Source organism: Emydura macquarii, unplaced genomic scaffold (assembly GCF_026122565.2).
Source record: "Emydura macquarii macquarii isolate MOO-44397 ecotype Brisbane River unplaced genomic scaffold, CSIRO-AGI_Emac_v2 contig_366, whole genome shotgun sequence".
Taxonomy (NCBI): domain Eukaryota; kingdom Metazoa; phylum Chordata; order Testudines; family Chelidae; genus Emydura; species Emydura macquarii.
This window is the reverse complement of record NW_027130503.1, coordinates 1331774-1350368: the sequence shown is the minus strand read 5'-3', so window position 1 is coordinate 1350368 and position 18595 is coordinate 1331774. Positions and strand designations below refer to the sequence as shown.

Below are 18595 nucleotides of genomic sequence, written 5' to 3'. Positions count from 1 at the left end.
AAGCAAGGCTTTGTACTGGGGTTACTGGTGTCCCTTCATTTCATACTGGTGAGCCTCCTCCTTCCCAATACCTAAGAGAGAATGAATTCTAGATGCCAGAGCAAATCAACCCCACAATTATCCTTTTAAAAAGAAGGTCCCAACTCCCCTTTCCCGTTATACACTTTAAAGACTGAGGTTCGAAATAAAGGTGTGCTGAGAAAATGGGAAGCGGAAATGAACATCCCCAGTGAAGAAGGAATCACTAAATCAGCTGTTTTATGGTACAGAAAAATGGGTGACTGCCGTTCTTGGGAGCTGTTAAGAGGAAATCAAACGCGGCATGGCTGGGTTAAATGCTGGATCCCCTGCACAGGTGAACAGGCTTTAGGTGAGACTTGGCTCCCCTCTCCCTTGAATTTTCCCCTGTTGAAATGACGCCAGCCTTGCTTGGCCCTAAATGGAGGGATTGGCTGGTGAGTTTGTGTAGTTCTTCAACCTGCCGGCCATAGCCCTGTCCTGCCCCTGCCCCCACCCCCCAGTCCCTCCCTCGCCTGACCCTTCCTGCTATAAAAACAGCCCTGTCTCCTCCACTTCCCCAGCCCCGGAGGGGTGAAGCAGCGGGATGTGGTCAACGCTGAAGAATCGTTTCCTGTGGATGAGCAGCCGGAAGCAGAGTGCTGCAGGGGTTATCTGGGTGGGTTTGATCTCCAATGGGGTCCATTAAATTCATGGCGTTGATTGAAGAAGCCACATAACAGAAGAAATCTCTTCCTCAAGGGGCTAAAAGTTCCACACGTTGGGCAGCTTGGCCAGAAGGGCTCCCGTCCGAGACCCCGCTGTGTTACAGCGAGACCCTAAGGAGGATCCAGAGGGTGGCAGCTGTGATTCCCACGGTGCTATAGCCGGCTTTCAGTTCTGGCCCTCTGCCAGTATTGCACAGGTCGGTGTAACAGCAGGAGTTGGGGTGGCTCTCCCCTATTCCATCGGGGTCAGAGGGCACACACGTTTTAACACAGGAATTAGTGACGGTGATTTTCCCGAAAAAGGGGTAACCTAGAACGGACGGATTAGGAAAAAAGGGGAGAGAGAAACGGTGAAGGGAGGTTTGTTGATTTAAGGCCCGGTTTTCCTTTATGCTAAGATCACTTTACACTGTATTGGAAGTACAAAGGGGCCTTAAAGGGTAAGCAAATTATATTCAAAGGAACCTTAGGGAAAGGGAGAAAAAGGCGCATTGTCTTTAGAATAATAGAAAATGAGGGTTGGAAAGGACCTCAGGAGGTCATCTAGTCCAACCCCCCTCTGAAAGCTTTAATAGTATCTGTAGGCCAGCGGTATCCACAATGCGCCTGGTGCCGTGTACGTGCATATGCAGACACAGCCATTGAGCCAAAGTTGCATGGAATTCAGACCAAGGCACCAGCTGGTATTTCCGTCCTCTCTGGGGGCCTGGTTCTGATCTGGTGCCCGTGTAAATGAAGGGTAAAGTCACTGCACATCATTACTGGGGGCCCCGCCGGGTGAGCAGTGCAGTAGCTTCTGCGATAGAGGCCCAGTCCCCACTGTCAGTTCAGTGTGTGCAGGAGACACTGCTGGAAAGTTAGCACATTATTCTCCTTTGTAAATGATCAGCGCCAGCCAAAGCTTCTGGGAAGCAAAGCGAACAAAGGGAGTCCAGATCCCCACTTTATTTATATATGTATCTAGGGGCTAAGATTCCACAGCAATGGGCACAGGACTAGGAAGACCAGACAGCAAGTGTGAAAAATCAGGACTGGGGCGGGGAGTGACAGGCACCTATATAAGAAAAAAGCCCCAAATATCCGGACTGTCCCTATAAAATTGGGACATCTGGACAGAGAGGTAAGATAGCCCGATACATAAATGAGGCAGAGGAAGCAGAGAGAGCCCTGATCCTGGTGGTTTACCTGGTGGTTTACCACCAGGATGGAGTTAAAAAGACTTTGCTCCTTCCATAAAATTGGATTTGGATTTCTCTATCTGGGTTCCTCTACGAAAGGGTAGGGCACAATCCCACACTGGCTGGGGAGGCAGGGTAGGAGGAAAAGAGGGAAGACAGTGCATCAGACATTATCTTCGCATTACAGTGTCTGGGATGCCATGTCCTTTGCCACGTTTATTTGCAAGGGTTGGATGAGACTCACCCGAGTCTACGGACAGCACGGTTGTCATGCAGGCAGTGTCTGTCTCGGAGCAGTTGCTGACAGTGGTGCATTCGGAGATGTCTGTTGGTTCTTCGCAGGTGTAGCATCGCAAGGACTGGGCTGTCGAGAGGAACAAAACGGTATGCTTCCGAATTGATCTTAGCAGGTGCTGAGGGTGGCTCTGCTTTTTAGTCAGCTTTGGAGAACCTTTAATGGGGCTAGATGGCCGTGTAGAACGCCAGATCTCCCCCGACCATCTGGTGTGTGTGATTGTAAGGCAGAGGTTCAAACACCTTGATAATCAACCACGTGCCGTGGCGTTGGAGCCCAGGTCTTCAGAGCTAAAATCCTGAACCTCTACCACTTGAGCTAAAAGACTAAGATGGACCTGGCTCATTATTTTGTTTTTGGAAGGAACTAAGACCCAGAGTCTCCTCGTTTGGGTTCTGCAACTTGAAAAGTGCGGGGGTCTAGTATGAATCATCTGCCTGACACTCATTTTTATTTCCTTGTAGGGTTCCCACCTCTGAGGTTATATCAGGTGCAGTGGCGTACCATGGGTCTTCGGCGTCCGGAGGCCGTACTTCCATCAGCGCCTCCCTCCCCTCCCCTACCCTATCAGTGGCAGCACCCTATGGGGGTGGGGGTGGTCTGCGGGCCCATGTCCCGCTCTCTCCCACTTCTCCCCCCTTGGTGGCTGTGCCCCGCTGTGGGGCCCGAGGGGCTGGGTGTAGGCCCTGTCTGCCTGTGACAGGGGGCGGCTCCTCCGAGGGCCTGGCTGGGACCCACCCACTAGGCCGACTCCCAGGGGCACGGCCCCTCCCGCCCTCCCCTCCGTACATCACTGATCAGGTGCCTGCTTGGTCAGCGTTTTTTGCAAAGCAGCACAGACACTTGTTCCTGTAATACCTGTTCATGTACATGATAGCCGGTGCCGGGAGCTGCTCTGCGTCCATACGCAAAGAGCAAACGTGTTCCGCCCGCCTGAAAGGACTTTGGCTTTAGATTAAGAAAAGGAACGAAGAACAAAATAAATGTTTCCCCATGAGCATGTGTGTGCGCCCGTGTGTGTGTGTGTGTGTGTGCGCCCGTGTGTGTGTGTATTCCAAACCAAACTGGAGCAGCACCGAGGGCAAAGTGGTTGCTGTCATTTTAAGGTGCTGTTCCCAAGAAAGAAAAGAGGTCCCACTTTCACAGCAATATACCCCCACCATAGCAACCACTACCATTAAGTGTCAGCTTCCATTCCACGGCTCCCTTTCACTTGCTCCTGGGGTTTGCAAAACAAATCCCTGTTTGGATGGATTTTTCTGTGCGCGTTCTCAGCTCAGAGGAGAATTTTGTTTAGTTAGTTATTTTTTTACAGTTTGAGACAAACTTGGCTCAGCTACCATCTGAGACATGTGAACACACGCACGTGTGTGTGTGTGTGTGCATGTCAGTTGCACTGTTGTAACTAAGATCAGAATATGGGCCAGTGAATTTCAGATTTACACCAGAGTTACTGAGGACAGAGTTTGACACCAAAACTGTAAATGCACACATTACGCTTTGCTATTGCTATATAAAACCGCTGCTGGTGTTACAATTGTTTTATAATATGCTGAGAGCAGCTACTTGCACAGTCATGACCTTGGACATGCAACCAGATTTTTTCTTTCCTATGAGTCCTTTTCATAAACATTATCAGTCTAAAAATGCAACAAATGTTCCTACTGCCACCTCCCGGTGAAGATGTAGAAAGAAATGATTTTTGTTTCTAATGTATTACCTGGAACCAGGCAGTCTGTATGGACAATTTCTCCATAATCTCCTATCGAAATTAGTTATTTTGGCTGGAATTTTCAAAGGAGCTTAAGGCAATTAGCTACCCAGTGCCTATTCAATTTCCACATCCACCGTTAAATTAAAAGACTTGTTTAATCTACTACATGGTCGTCTGCCCTCACAGCGCCCGTTGTGGATAAGTTTACTGGGTTACAGGATTTACAGCAGGGGATGTGTGGTGAGCTTCATGGTCCACAGAGAAAGTGACAGATAATTATGGAGCCTTCTGAACCGGTTTCATACCGGACCTGGAATTTGGGCTGCAGAGGAATTTTGGTGGCATTTTAGAGATAATCCACTATGTTGATGCGGGTAGCCACAAACCATGACACGTATTGCTGAGGATGGCAAATGACTCAACCTCCCGGAGTCCTTGCACGCCATCGGTAAGAACACGGTGGCTTGGCTTGACCAGATTGCATTCGCCAAAACCGTATTGAATTTCACGTATAGCATCTAGCTCCAGCAGTTCCTTTGAAAACGCCAGCCCCAAAGTGTGCAGAAGGAGTGCAAAGTGTAAATCGCTCCCATTTGGAGTTGCAAACACTTTCCATCGATTTTGCCCAGGTCTGAATGACTTTATAAGGTGGAAGGCGGTGGTAAATTAGGTTCAGTGGGCAGATTCTCACTTCCCAGGGTCCTAGAGCCAGAGTGCATACACTGCAATCAAACAGCCCCTTCGCCCAAACCCCGGGAGCCAGAATCCGTTGGCATGGGCCAGGCACGGGTTTTTAATTGCGTGTAGCTATCCCCTCAGAGCCTGAGTCAACTGATTCAGGCTTGTGCTAGGGGCTAAAAGCAGCAGTGTAGATGTTCTCACTTGAGTTGGATCTCAGGCTCTGAGACCCACCCCCGCCTCTGGGTTTCGCTGTCTGAGAGCCAGCCCAAATGGGGAACATCTACACCACTAATTTTAACCCTCTTGTGCGGGCTGAGTCAGCTGATCCGGGCTCTGAGACTTGCCGATGAGGCTTTTTTTCAGTTTGCAGTGTAGACGTGCCAAAAGTGACCTGCAAGGATTGCTTTGCATAACAACAAGTGGCGGAAAAGGAAGAGTTCTCCATCGCAATTTTTTTTTGCATAAAGATGGTTGTAAGTATGTGGGGCCAGATCCTCAGTGAGTGTAAATCGGCGTGGCTGGCATGGTCTGGCTGGCGATTTTTGGCTGAGCCAGATTCTGATCTCACACCAGTTTTCCACTTGGTTAATTTTATCGACTTCAGTGGAGTTTCCTCCGATTTACACCAGGTTAAAGGAGAATAGAACCAGGCCCCCCATGTTCCTTGGTAAATGAATCCTTCCCAGAGGAACAAAAGGGCCTTATTGCTTTGGAGAGGGGGCAGTGGAGGGAAAGAAAGAAGCACTGAGAAAGGTTACAAAACCCAGGAACAATCCAGCTGTGAGGAGAGAGTCCATGGTGAAGCAGAACAGGGGCATTCAAAGGGCTGTGATTCAAGACATCATGGTTCTGTGTCCCGCCGTTCCCTATCTCACTGCAGGATCTTGGGCAGGTCTCTTCCTCTCTATGTGCCTCAACCTTTACATCTGTAAAATGCGGGACAATGATACCGACCTATTTGTGGGTGGAACCTGGCGTTTTAACACTTAGCAATACTATGACACCCCAGGCAGCCCCATTGAATTCAGGGCAGGATTTTACCCAGAGGGAAATAACTAAGTGTGTGGAATGAGTTTCCTGGCAGGGGACTGAACCAAGAATGTGGGGCAGGAGCTTTAGCTGGTGCAATTCGGTGTAGCTCTGGTGCAGTAACTGGAGCTCTGGGTTTGCTTCAGCAGCTGGAGAGGATCACGGGGTAGGGAGGAAAAGCAGGACAGCGCAAAGCAGGGAAACCCCACAGCGGTTAAACTCTTTAAAGGCTCCCGGAGTACGATTAAAGTCTCAGCAGAGATGTCGAGAGAAAGCTCGCCGCAGGCTGAGTCCCATCACCGCTTTCAGTGCCCGGGATACCCATTGTGAGGATATACACCAGGAACACCAGACTGGATCACACCCCAGGTCCACCAGGGCCCGTATCTGTCTCTGAGAGTAGCCAGCACCAGATGCTTCAGGGGAAGATGCAGGAAACACCATAGGAAGCAGAAGTGGGATCATCTCCCCCAGGAAGGTCCCATTCTAACCCCCAATAGGGAGAGATTGGGTTAAATGCTGAGTACTCTTTCCAAAACTTGTGTTCGCATTAACTGCCACAGTTCTGGATACATCCCTCCCCGTCGTCTGGCCAACCCTGATTTACGGACTGCCACCAGAGGCACATTGCAGATGGCGTGTAACCCATCTGGCGTCTAAAGGAACAAGCTGGCTGGCTAGCTGGAGCCCGCGTGCCAGGTCTGATTCCTGCCTGCAAGTCCACCGCTTCCTTCCCAGCCTGTCCCAGTCCTTTCCCCCTCTCCGTGGATCGTGGTTCTGGGGCAGGGAGGAGAATCTCTTGGTTCCCATTCTCCTTTGCCCTGCCCCTTGCTAGTTATGTACACCGGTGCAGAGGGGCTGTGAGGTGTGCAGCAGCGTTTGCCAGCTGCTCAGCCCAGGTGTGAACAACTGCACCGAATGCAATGCAGGGCAGGAGAGCCTCTCTCTCTAAGCAGTCAGTGACACCCCAGCAGGGAACGCATCCCCTTCCCCAAAATATTCCTCTCATTTTGCCTTATCATTTGTCTCTCCCCTGGGGCTGTCCAGTTATTTGTCCAGAGCAGCTGCATGCTGGGAATGGCACAGATAAATACCTGCAGTAAGGGTAACCCAGGTGCAGCCCCGGCAGTCTTACCTAGCTCCATGCACGCAACGCCAACCAGCAGAACAGCCAGAAGCTCCTTCATCCTGAGCAGAACCTCCCCGCCTGGACGCGCAAGAAAGGGAAAAGCTGTTCCCAGGTAGCTTTATTCTCTTCCCCTCTGCAGGTGATTTCCCGTCCTCGGCTGGTTCTGATCAGAGCCTCACCCAGCCTGGTAGCAGAACAAGTTCCTGGAGTGCAAAGGGGATGATATCACTGCTGCTGGGCCCGCCTCCTTTCTCCCCCGCTCCTCCCTTTCTGTCCAGATATAGGACGTCCGGAGGCTCTCCGTGACCGAAACCAGTTTGCAATAGAGAGAGAGAGGCTCACCGCTGGATCTTGGGATTGATTTGGGATGTGGGGGGGGGAGGGGCGGGCGAATTGTACTTGTCAGACAAGAGCAGGGGATTCAGGCAGCTCGTCCCCAGTCACCGGAGTGATTCTTCGTGCCAGCTCCCTGTGGGTGGCGTGTGCCACTGATGCCCCTCGCTTGACCCTCTTCGCTTTCGTGGGCCGCGAGGGGCACCTGGAGGAAACCGTCTTTAGACGCTCTGCGCAGCTGGGAGTTAAGCGGTGCCAGGTTTGAAGCAAGCCAGTCCGAGAGCATGGACGGTCCCACAGTCAGGCTGCTAGGCTGGGACTTGGGTGACCCACGCCCTGCCACAGACTTCCTGCGTAGCCTTGGGTGGGTCACTTAGCCTCTCTGTGCCTCAGTTCCCCCGCTGTACAAAGGGGGTGAGGGTGCTGCTACTCCTTTTCACCTGTCCTGTCTTTCTTATTCAGACTGTGAGCTCTCCAAGGCCGGGCTGCCTGCCCCTCTGTGTTCGTGCCACGCAGGGCCCTGGAATGAAAGTTACGATACTCTTTGTTCTCTCTTTCCCTGCTTGCTCCCCCATTTACACAGGCCTCCATTACTCTGATCTGAGCAGTGACAAGATGGCAACTCCTCTTCCCCTGAACAGCCTCCAGGCCTGGAGGACTTTCTTTGCCCGTTCTGCCCTTCTCCAGACTCCGCTGCTCTCAGACTAGGCCAGCCTTCACTCCCTGGATGTCTAGGTCCTTAGGTGGTTCCCTCCTCACTGTGGGGTCCAAGTACCTCGTGGTCATTAATGGGTTTATCCTGCCAACCCCTCCCTCCCCTCCCCACGAGCTGGGGCAGTGCCCTCATCGTGCTACAGAAGGGGAACCAAGACAGACAACAAAGGGACTTGTCTGAGGGTTAAGCTCATGTCACCTGATTCCCAGTCCTGTGCCTTGCCGACAAGACCGTCCTTCCTCCCTGGAGGAAACCAACGCCTTCCCCCTTCTGTCTTTGCATGATGGGAACCCTAATGGGGTAGGGCACAGCTGACTCATGCTGCTCTGAGCAAGCCTAGATGATAATAATAGCGGTCACGGTGGGGAGGAAATGACGGGGCCAGTCTACACTAGCTCTCCGACTATTGCTACCCCCTGATAGAGTTGCATCAGTGCAACAGCCAAAGTGGAGGGGAAGCTGCTTGGGATCCATGCAGGGACGGTCTTCTGGGATCTGCTGGGATTCTGGCCTCATTTCACAGATGCAGTACTGACGGGGAGCAGTGCCAGGACCCAGAATCTTCCTGGCTATTCAAAATCTACAGGAACAAGAGAGTTTTTAAGACGACGATATTGATAGCCATCGTCGTGACAGACGAGGGTCGTGGAATGAATTGATGGGGTCTCAGCCCTGTATCTTAGTAGCCAACAGTTTAGGAACTCCCAGCCCTGTACATAATTAGCCTTGTTCAGTGAATCTGTTGCACTTTTAATAATAAGGAAAGCAGGGTTAAAAACCTGCTCTCCGGGGATTAGTTGTAGCGAACAAGGAGTTGTAGGAGCAAAGCCGGGGTTCCCTGGGGGCCAGAGCCTCAGAACATCACGGGTGTGTTGCGTTCAGATGCAATGTGCTCCACCCTCCCTTCCTGCTCAGTGAAGACCTTCGCACATGAGTGAACAAAGACAGGGCTGGCGTGTGGGACACATAGCTCAGCTGGGTGGGAGGCCTTCGTCATCACAATATGCTGTGCCCTCCCTGCCCCTCTGGCTAATGGACCCGATGGGAGGGCAGGCCAGTTTTAATTAGAATTGGGCGCTATTGTCCAGTGACATCCAGGGATTAATAAGGCTGGGACTTTTCATAGAAAAGAGAGGACTAAGGGGGGATATGAGAGAGGTCTGTAAAACCTTGACTGGTGTGGAGAAAGTGTGAGCAGAGCCACATGGGTCCCAGGACAAGGAGAGCCGGCAGCGTTGCAGTTCAGGACGGGTCACATAGACAGACTTGTGTAGTTGCTCATGCTGCGGTGTGTTGGGGAAGGAGGAGAGGGAATGGCTGCAGGTCAAGAGACAGATACTTTTCTCGATCTTTGCGGGGGCTCAGAACTGGAATAGCAGCCGGTACTGCCGGTCGGGACCGAGACACATTGGCAGAACTAGGGGCATGTTGCATAGTCCATGCACAATTGATGTGTCTGCCATTTCCACATGAATTCAGCTTTGCCATATCCACCTTCATTTATAAAATGCAATGTCAATGGACACCGAATGAACGCAATCGTGCCCTCCAAAGGGACTATGGATATTTTTCGCTTTGGAAATGCTATTAATACTGCCTTTCTATTCTGTGTTTGTACAGCACCTAGCACAATGGGGCCCTGGTCCTGACTGGTCTCTCGGGGTACTACCACCGTACAGATCATAGATTACAAGGCCAGAAGGGACCACTGTGATCATCTGGTCTGACCTCATGTATAATACAGGCCATGGAACTGCCCCAAAACCATTCCTAGAGCAGAGCTTTCAGAAAAACATCCAATCTTGATTTAAAAATTGCCACTGATGGACAATCCACCATGATCATGGGTAAATTGTTCCAATGGTTAATTACTCTCTGTCAAAACTATACGCCTTATTTCCCGTCTGAATTTGTCTAGCTTCAATGTCCAGCCACTGAAAAATGTCAGTCCTTTCTCTGCTAGATTAAAGAGCCCATTATTAAATATTTATTTCCCATATAGATACTTATAGACTGTAATCAAGTAATTCCTGAACCTTTTCTTTAGGTATGTCTTCATTGACGGTGGCAAATTTGCCGCCGTCAGATCGATTTATCCAGATCGCTTAAGCGGAAGTGAAGACCCGCTGAATCGAGCTGGAAGTCGATTCAGAAAACCACCTCCAAAAAAAGTGCAGCACTGTGTCGACGGGTACGCATGTTCCATCGGCAAAGCATAGTGGAGAGAGCGCACAGAAGAGGATTTAGGAAGTCGATGTAAGTTACGCAAGCTACATAGAGTACATAGAGTACTCCTGTCGACTGCCACCGAATTTCCCCGGAAGTATAGACCAGGCCTGAGTTATGTGAAGTCGATTGAACTCTTTGAGTCTATCAATATAAGACATATTTTCTAATCCTTTGATCATTCTCGTGGCTCTTCTTTGAACCTCTCCAATTTATCAACATCCTTCTTAGTTTGTGGGCATCAGAGCTGGGCTCCCGTACTCCAGTATTCCAGTACTCCAGTATTCCAGTGGTTGCACCACTGCCAAATACAGAGTTAAAATAACCTCTCTACGCCTATTTGAGATTCTCCCGTTTTTCATGTTCAGCTGATTATCTACCATGACACCCCAATCTTTTTCAGAGTTCCTGCTTCCCAGGATAGAGTCCCCCCATCCAGTAAATATGGCTGACATTCTTTGTTCCTCGATATATGCAATTACATTTAGCCATATGAAAACTCATAATAAATAAGATTTCTGCAAGCCACTCTCATCCCATTATAGCTCCATGAAACTCACCGAACAGGCTTGTTGGGCCATTGTAGGAGAAATACTAGCATAACCAAGGTGATAATTCCTGCAGCCAAGGTACCACTTAAGTCATGTTCAAAGTCCTGATCAGTTGCACACAGAACTTTATTCATGCCTGCACAGGGGTGATTTACCGTAAGTGCCTCAGTCGCATACAGCTCATAGTTAAAGGTGTTTGTATTCCAGAATGGCTTGTTGTTCATAGTGTGGATGGGATAACACAGCTACAGAAACATGTTAGGGAATCCTGTCCCATGTTCAATCTGCACTGCCAGCTAGAGTTATAACAGGGAGGGTCCTGATAGCGAGGGTCCTGCTCTAGTTTTGCATACTGTCTAGGACAGGTGTTTTCAATCTGTGGTCCTCAGACTCCTGGGGGTCCGCAGGCTATATCTAAGACTTCCAAAGGGATCTGCATCTCCATTTGAAATATTTTAGGGGTCTGCAAATGAAAAAACGGTTGAAAACCCCTGGTCTAGGACATCAGAACTAGCAGAGCTCTCTGTGCTGGATCCTGTGCTGTTTCAGCAATTACTTTAACAGAAACTGCTGCTGACTGCAGCTTTTTCCCTAGCGTTTAAGGCCAGCTGGGACCATACTAGGCTGAGCTCCTGTATAACACAGACCAGACTGTTTCTCCCCGTGATTCCTGCTGGGGAAGAGATTATTCCTTCCTAAGTGACGCTGTGAGCTGGTCATTGACCTGGAGGGTGTGTTTGAGAAGGACCCCCAGCCTCAGCTATCAGCGCTGGTTATAGCATTTTGGGTGTTTAAAACACTGGCAGACGCTTGTGGCGGGTGGGTGGCAACAATAGGACATTTTGAGGAAAACAAGCCCTCCTGGGCCTTAGCCGGATGGACCTGAGTGCAGTGAATGGAGACTGAACCCATGGGTCCCCTGGAGCCTGATGCCTTTGGGGAAGTGTATGGAGCTAGCCCAGCTCAGTGAGCGCCCTCAGGCCATCTCTCCTTGCCCTCCTTTTCTTTCGTAACCGGCCTGGATTTCGCAATGACAGCCTGAGGCTGCCCAGCTGAGACAAGGGTTTCAGGGACTGGGCGTATGAAAGGATCGCTCAGCTGTGATGTTAACGGCTCTTTTCGGGCTGATTTCCAGCCAGACCTTTGCGTTCCATTCCAGTGCGACGCAGAACACGTGGGCCTACTGGTTCTCCCTGCTGGGTAGGTTGACTGGCCAAGTGCAATGGCCCGGGTGCTTTCACCTCAATACACCTTTAAAAGGAGAGGTGGAGGATGCAGCCTGAGGCCAGACAAAACACAGGTTCCTATTGTGATTCACAGGCTAGGTGGGACCATTGCGGTCACTCAGCTTGATCTCCTGCATAGCACAGACTCGAGAAATTCACCCATCCCATCCCTACATCGAGTCCAACAACATGCGGCGGGATTAGACAAGTGAAGCTTCACCCTGGCTTAGAAAAGGGGCTCCCACAAAACCGGAATGGAGAGAGATAAATAGCGGGATCCCCCAGGAATCTGGGCTGGGACCAGGGCAGTTCAACATATTCATAAATGAGCTGGAAAAAGGGGTACAGAGTGAGATGGCAAAATTTGCAGATGATACAAAATTACTCCAGATAGTTAAGTCCAAGGCAGATTGTGAAGAGTTACAAAGGGATCGCACAAGACGGTTGACTGGGCAAGAAAACAGCAGAAGAAATTCAGTGTTGGTAAATGCAAAGTAATGCACATTGGAAAACATAATCCCAACTATATGTATAAAACGATGGGGAATAAACTAGCTGTTACCACTCACGAAAGAGATCTTGGAGTCATGCATAATTCTCTGAAAATATCCATTCAATGTGCAGTGGCCGTCAAAAAAGCTAACAGAATGTTTGAAATCATTAGGAAAGGAATAGATAATAAGACAGAAAATATCATATTGCGTCTTTATACATCCCTGGTAGGCTCACACCTGGAATACTGCGTGCAGTTCTGGTCGCCCCATCTCAAAAAGATATATTGGAAATCGAAAAAGTTCAGAGATGGGCAACAAAAATGAGGGGTATGGAACAGCTTCTGTGTGAATAGAGATTAAAAAGACTGGGGCTGTTCAACTTGGAAAGAGATGACTGAGGGGGGATATGATAGAGATACATAAACTCCAGATTGTGGAGAAAGTGACTAAGGAAGTGTTATTTACCCCTTCACATAACATAAGAACCAGGGGTCACCAATTAAATTAATAGGCAGCAGGTTAAAAACAAACGGAAGGAGCTACTACTTCACATAATGCACAATCAACCTGTGGAACTCATTGCCAGGGGATGTTGTGAAGGCCAAAAGTATAGCTGGGTTCAGAAAAGAACTAGATAAGTTCATGGAGGATAGGTTCATCAATGGCTATTAGCCAGGATGATCAGGGATGCAACCGCATGCTCAGATGTCTCTAAGGTTCCAACTGCCAGAAACTGGGAATGGATGATGAAGATGGATCACTTGATAATTGCCTTGTTCTGTTCATTCTGCCTGGAGCATCTGCCATTGGCCATTGTGGGAAGACAGGGTACTGGCTGGATGGACCATTGGGCTGACACGGGGATGGCCGTTCTTCTGTTCTTATAAGTTGTTTTTTGGGGACCCCAGTGGCTCACAAGATCCCTCCCCCCAAATATTTGGGGACAGGTCCTTCCTACTTTTTTGGAGCAGCCAGCAGGCTTGCGCCCCACACCAGCCACCTCTAGGGGGCATCTACAAAGGCCCTCTGCCCCCTACATCCTGGAATATCTTCAGGGGAGTGGGTGACCCATTTCCTTCCCACCTCCCTTCAGCATCAGTGGAGCAACACTAGGTATGTCTACACCACATGCAGCAGCTGGCCGCGGCACATCTCAGCGCCCGAGTCGAGAGACATGGGCTGGTGCTACGGCACTAAAGATAGCTATGCGGGCCTTCGGGCTCAGGCCAGAACTTGGGCTCTGAAGTCTACGGAGGTGGGTGGATTTCAGTGTCTGAGCTCCAGCTTGAACGTCCACACAGCTGCTTTTAGCGCCCTAGCGTGAGCCCCGCAAGCCCGCTGACCCAGGCTGTGCAACTCTCTGCTGTGGGCAGCCTAGATGTACCTGCTGAGGGCTCCCTCCACCCAGGCCCTAGAGTGCAGCTACGAGGGACGCACAAGGACAGCGGGGAAAGCACCCTCTGGGGAGGGTAGCGAAACCTGTCTCTCTCATCTGAAGTGCGTGGAAGCAGACGCCAGGTAAAGTGAGCTTGGACATTATCCAAGATTTGGGGGTGAGTGAGCTGGAGTTTTGACGCAGCTCGTTGCAGAGGTAAGGGCCCGGCTCGCCCAGCATTTGGGGAGACTGTTATAGCATTGGGGGTGGGTTTAGCCATTGTCCCTGCGTGAAACACACTAAGCAGAGGGGAATGTGTAAGATGCAACTTTCCCAGGCCCTGAACTGAAGTGACTCACAAGCTGCTTGGCTGAAAACACCCAGGTTGAAAACACCCAGTTTGAGAAATGCCACTAGCCACCTCTCCTGGAAAACGCTAAGATCAACAACGGAGAGCCATTAATTGCGCATGACTTAGAAAGGGCAGGGAAATGTCCCTGGGTCTGTGAATTTCCATGAGCCGCTCTGCCATTTCACCACCGGTGTTGAGGCAAATGATCTCAGTCCAAAGGTGGCAGAGTATGCGTGTGTTGTAAGGCTTGGCACAGGATTTCTTTCTAATTGGTGGTCTGCTTTTTTTTCTTCCCTTTTTTTCTTCTTTCCCGTCTCTGAAGAAGGTCGGGGTGTGTTTGTGTTTTAGCGTTTGTTTTCACCGCTTGCATTTAAATTTAGGAATTCCATGTTTCTTTTCCCCTGTTTTTGCCAGCAGCTCCTGTGTGGGTGTAGATGAACAAAGAGGGGTCAATTATGCTTGAATTCACCCAACTTAACTGAAGGGTTTGAGTTGACTCTTTAACCAAGCCTTCTTTTCTCCAAAATGTGCATTAGGCATTGGAGTTAAATGTGAGTCAACAAACGTAAACAGATTCAAACCGAGGGGCCTTGTCTTCATTACAACGTGTTATGGCTCAAGGTCATGTCACATCTACCCAAGGTGCCCAGAAAGGACAGACAAGTTCTCTCATAATACACTGCAAAAGCATGCATAGAGCGGTGAAGCATATTAGACGCATAGACTTTAAGGTCCGAAGGGACCATCACCATGATCCAATCTGATCTCCTGCACAACGGCAGGCCACAGAACTTCACCCACCCAATCCTGTAACAGACCCCTAACCTCTGACTGAGTTATTGGAAGTCCTTGAATAATGGTTTAAAGACTTCAAGCTACAGAGAGTCCACCAGAGAATCCACCAGCAAGTGACCCGTGCCCCACGCTGTAGAGGAAGGCGAAAAACACACAGCTACAAGCCATGTCACATGCCTCAGAAATCTGCATAACACACCAGGCGGTACAATGCCAGTGTGGACCGTGGGCATTATGTCTGTTATTCTGTAGCCTGGCCACAACCCCTCCTGACAGGCTATGAGGCGGAAGTAACTCCAGGTAGATCACTCAAATTAACGCTGTAGTGAAGTTGCACTAAAAAAACTCTGGTCCTCTCTTAATTGTTCCACCGTCATTCTCCTGACTTTTGTGACATCCTCATACCACAAGTTCTCCATGGAGTCTTCCAGGGCAGACAAGATTTTAACTTCTAATAAAAAGATTCAGCACATGGGGAAAAATGAAACTTTGTTGGGGGGGACAAAATCTATTCCAGCCTTCTTTATTGACCATAATGAACCAAAAATGGGAAGAAATCCATTAAAAAAAATACTATTGCCAGACACCTTTAAATCAACTGCTGATTTGATAACCCTGAAAAAAAAAGACAAAAGGCAGGTATCTGGTGATCATGGAGAACTGAAAAAAAGCTCCTTTTATTTTGGAATAAGTGTGTCCACATGGGGAATTACAAAGGCTTGGCAGCATTCAACTTTTTTATAAATAATTTTGATGGATAATTTCAATGTTTATTTTTAAGCATTTTTGTCTCTGACTCTGATCCATTTCAGTTTTCACAGTGGTGGGAAATTAGGCAGGAGGTCAGATAATCATTATTTAGTGGCAGTAAACACGAAGATTAAAAAAGTTAAAGCTTTATAACTGTGAACGCACAAGTTGTCAACGTCACATGTCAAAATATACAAAGTAAATAGCCTTAAGATCAAAAACTCTAAGAAGTTCTCCAGGAGTATTTTCTTACTTTGCCTATCTGTAAGTTTCAGTGGAAATATTTTGATGATTGGTGTGTGTGTGTGTGTGTGTGTGTGTGTGTGGTGAAATCGACATTTTACTGATAATCTAATCCTTCCAAGCCCAACTATAGTGGTTAAACTATGGTAGTTTACTAAACCACTATGGTTATACTGGTATAACTCTCCCATGGGGTACACAGAATAAGTGTAGCTTTTTTTCATCTGCTTAATCCCTTTCCAAAGGATCTATTTGTGAGGCCGTGGAAGGGAAATTCCTGCTTGGTGTATTGACTCCTGGAATGGTCCATCCAGCATGACATCTGCATGAGGGCTTTAATGTATTTATGTAGTTTTAAAGGAGAGCCCAACTGGCAGAAGGACGTGGGGAGTTACACTTTAGCAGAGCTGTGAGGCGGTAGCCCAGGACGGGAACAGTTGGGTGCAGCCGGATCAGGGTGGGGGGATCCTAGGCAGAGCTGTAGGGGGATGATCAGAAATGGTATTAATGGGGGGGAAGGGTTGCAGTTTGGGACCTAAGAGCATTGGCAGAGCTGAGGGCCGGGGCTCAGGATGGGAATAGCAAGGAGTTCTGTGAGTTGTCGGCAGAGATAGTACGGCTGCTGCGTCTTGCTCAGCTTCCCTCCAGCCAACGTTATCTCCCTCTCATTTCACAAACATGAATTCACACATAATTCATAAAGGAGAGGCTAAAAGCGCACAGCCAGAGCCGGCTTAGCTCCACCCTCCTCCCTTCCCCACGGTTACTCGGGGCAGGTGCCTGGCGCAGTTACGGTCTCGTTAATTCTCACAGTGCTTGCAGAGCCAACAGGCAGGCCCCCGCTTTTGTTGCTGTGTCTGTGCAATGACTTGAAAAGCTTTCTGCAAAGTAGAGGGACCTTCCCCTGTCTGTTCAGATGATGAAAGGGCAGATTCCTCGCTAGAGCCCACGGGCTAAGAAGCAGCATGCATGTCCCCTTGCAAGTCCTGTTGGTCAGGGTGCACGACAGGGGGATTCTGATTCTGTTAGAGAAGTCTTACTTCCCTTCTAGTGGATCCTTAGCAAGGAGAGCTTAGCTACTGAGATAGGCCCCAATACGGCAGTATCCAAGCACCGCCCCATGGTGTTTTTGTTTCATAACACCCCAGGCAGGTAGGGAAACGCCACTATTTTACTAAGGGGAAACTGAGTCACAGAGCAGCTAAGAATACGTCTACACTACAGCCGTGGGGTGTGTAAACGTACCCTTAGCGACTTGACCAAGGTGGCACAGGAAGGCGGTGGCAGAGCAAGGAATCAAACCTGGGGCTTGCTGGGCCCAGGCAAGTCTCTCACTCCTGGGCCAGCCTTCCTCTCAGTACCACCCCTTCTCCCCGTTTGGTAAAATGTTTTTAAATGCCAACTGCAAATGCCACTAAGTTCAAGGTCCCTTGGAAGGATCCAGAAACGAAGTGGAAATTCCATTTCCGAGCAACCTTTAGGTGTGTTTATTCGGGGACATGCACGCTCCTCTTCGCATTCGGTTGCTGCAAGGCGGGTGGGAAGTGCTTTCTAATTCAAGAAGCAGTTCAGACAACGCGCAGCTGCTAAGGGAGGCTGTGGATCCACCGTCAGTGGAGCTAATGGAGGCTAGCGTAGTGCTATTGATGAGGAACTGCTGCCTTCTGTTAGGGCCCAAATCCAGCGCAGACTTAGTGACTAACATTGTTCCTTAAAGTTTCCCCCCTTTATTCTGCAGAGCTGGGGAGTCACCACTCCGGGAGTCAGTTACTGAGACACTTTGGGCCAGTCTCTCCCTGCCTCCATTTCCCCACCTGCAAAATGGTGAGCTACCTACCTCAGCCCGGGAGGCGTGAAGCTCAGCTCGGTAGGTTTTGTAACATGCCTTCAGCTCCTCTGAGGACAGAGGCTACGTGATGCACGCATCTATTTATTATTTAAATCAGTCGCAATTAGATCCTCCAGGACGGCTGCCTGAGACAGACTGATGTCTTCAAAGCACCTATCCCTGACTTCTGGCACTTTGACACACCTGGAAAATATGCAAGAAGAAAGTATCCCACATAAAATGCAAGAAAACCTATACAGCCAGCTGCCCCTCCAAACAAACCAGTGCTGGCTTAAAATGAGAATAACAACACATTCCCCACTGAAGAAATAATATCCCTTGCATCTGATCAAGGCTACATTCCTAAACCACCCCCTCAGCAACAGCTTCAGAAGAGAGATGACCCCTGCAGTGTGTTGTGAAGGTCGACAGAGCCAGCTGGGTGTGGACCCAGTGGGGAGTGAGTCTGACAGCTCCTTTAACCTGCCTGCAGCAGCGCCCACCTTGTGACCAAGGGATGGTCGCCTGAGAGGCGCTACTGGTCATGACTACGGGTTGAAAAGGCCCCAGAGGAGGCCGTCGGCTTCCGGCATAGAGATTCCCCCCCCCCCTTCTCCTGAGGCCCTTTGTAGGTGCTGTGGAGAAGAATGAAAGGCTGTCCTCCTCTGGGGCTGGACGGGTGAGGTCTGAGAGGCGTGAGGAGGGCTTCAACGCCTCTGTAGTACCCCTGAGGCTGTGAGGTCACGTGGCTCCTGTCTCTAATCAAGGCTCACTTTCACCCAGGCACACAGCCACGGCTCTCAGAGGCCACACTGCCAGGGAGACGCCATCTAGGCTCAACCACTGACTTGGATTAGCCGCCCAGCGGGGCCTGGTCCTTACACACCAATACGTGCCCGGGAGGGGCTCGTGGCCAAAGGGCTTGTTTCTCAAAGAGGAAGGATCCCGCCACCCGC

General features: G+C 49.7%; 1 protein-coding gene and 1 long non-coding RNA gene across 2 annotated transcripts; one reads left to right on the top strand and one right to left on the bottom strand.

Annotated features, from left to right (window-relative positions):
• Window positions 1–542: 542 nt before the first annotated feature.
• LOC137141209 (secreted Ly-6/uPAR-related protein 1-like) lies at window positions 543–6880 on the bottom strand. The gene is made up of 3 exons (XM_067530055.1): window positions 6758–6880; window positions 2148–2267; window positions 543–1035 (listed from the first exon to the last, which is right to left on the bottom strand). Exons 1-3 carry the CDS (start codon window positions 6807–6809, stop codon window positions 824–826), a joined length of 384 nt encoding a protein of 127 aa, XP_067386156.1. The 5' UTR covers window positions 6810–6880; the 3' UTR covers window positions 543–823.
• On the top strand, window positions 587–3055 carry LOC137141212 (uncharacterized). Its single transcript, XR_010916573.1, has 3 exons — window positions 587–922; window positions 2091–2287; window positions 2663–3055. It is a non-coding gene; the product is annotated as an uncharacterized lncRNA (long non-coding RNA).
• Window positions 6881–18595: the final 11715 nt, after the last annotated feature.

What these genes read in the sequence shown, in the direction of transcription:
- LOC137141209 (XM_067530055.1), bottom strand. Translation starts at nt 6,809, where the DNA reads ATGAAGGAGCTTCTGGCTGTTCTGCTGGTTGGCGTTGCGTGCATGGAG. An exon ending in CGTTGCGTGCATGGAGCTAG is followed by an intron (nt 2,268 to 6,757) that starts GTAAGACTGCCG and finishes TCCTCTCGACAG; the next exon opens with CCCAGTCCTTGCGATGCTAC. An exon ending in CGTGCTGTCCGTAGACTCGG is followed by an intron (nt 1,036 to 2,147) that starts GTGAGTCTCATC and finishes CGTCCGTTCTAG; the next exon opens with GTTACCCCTTTTTCGGGAAA.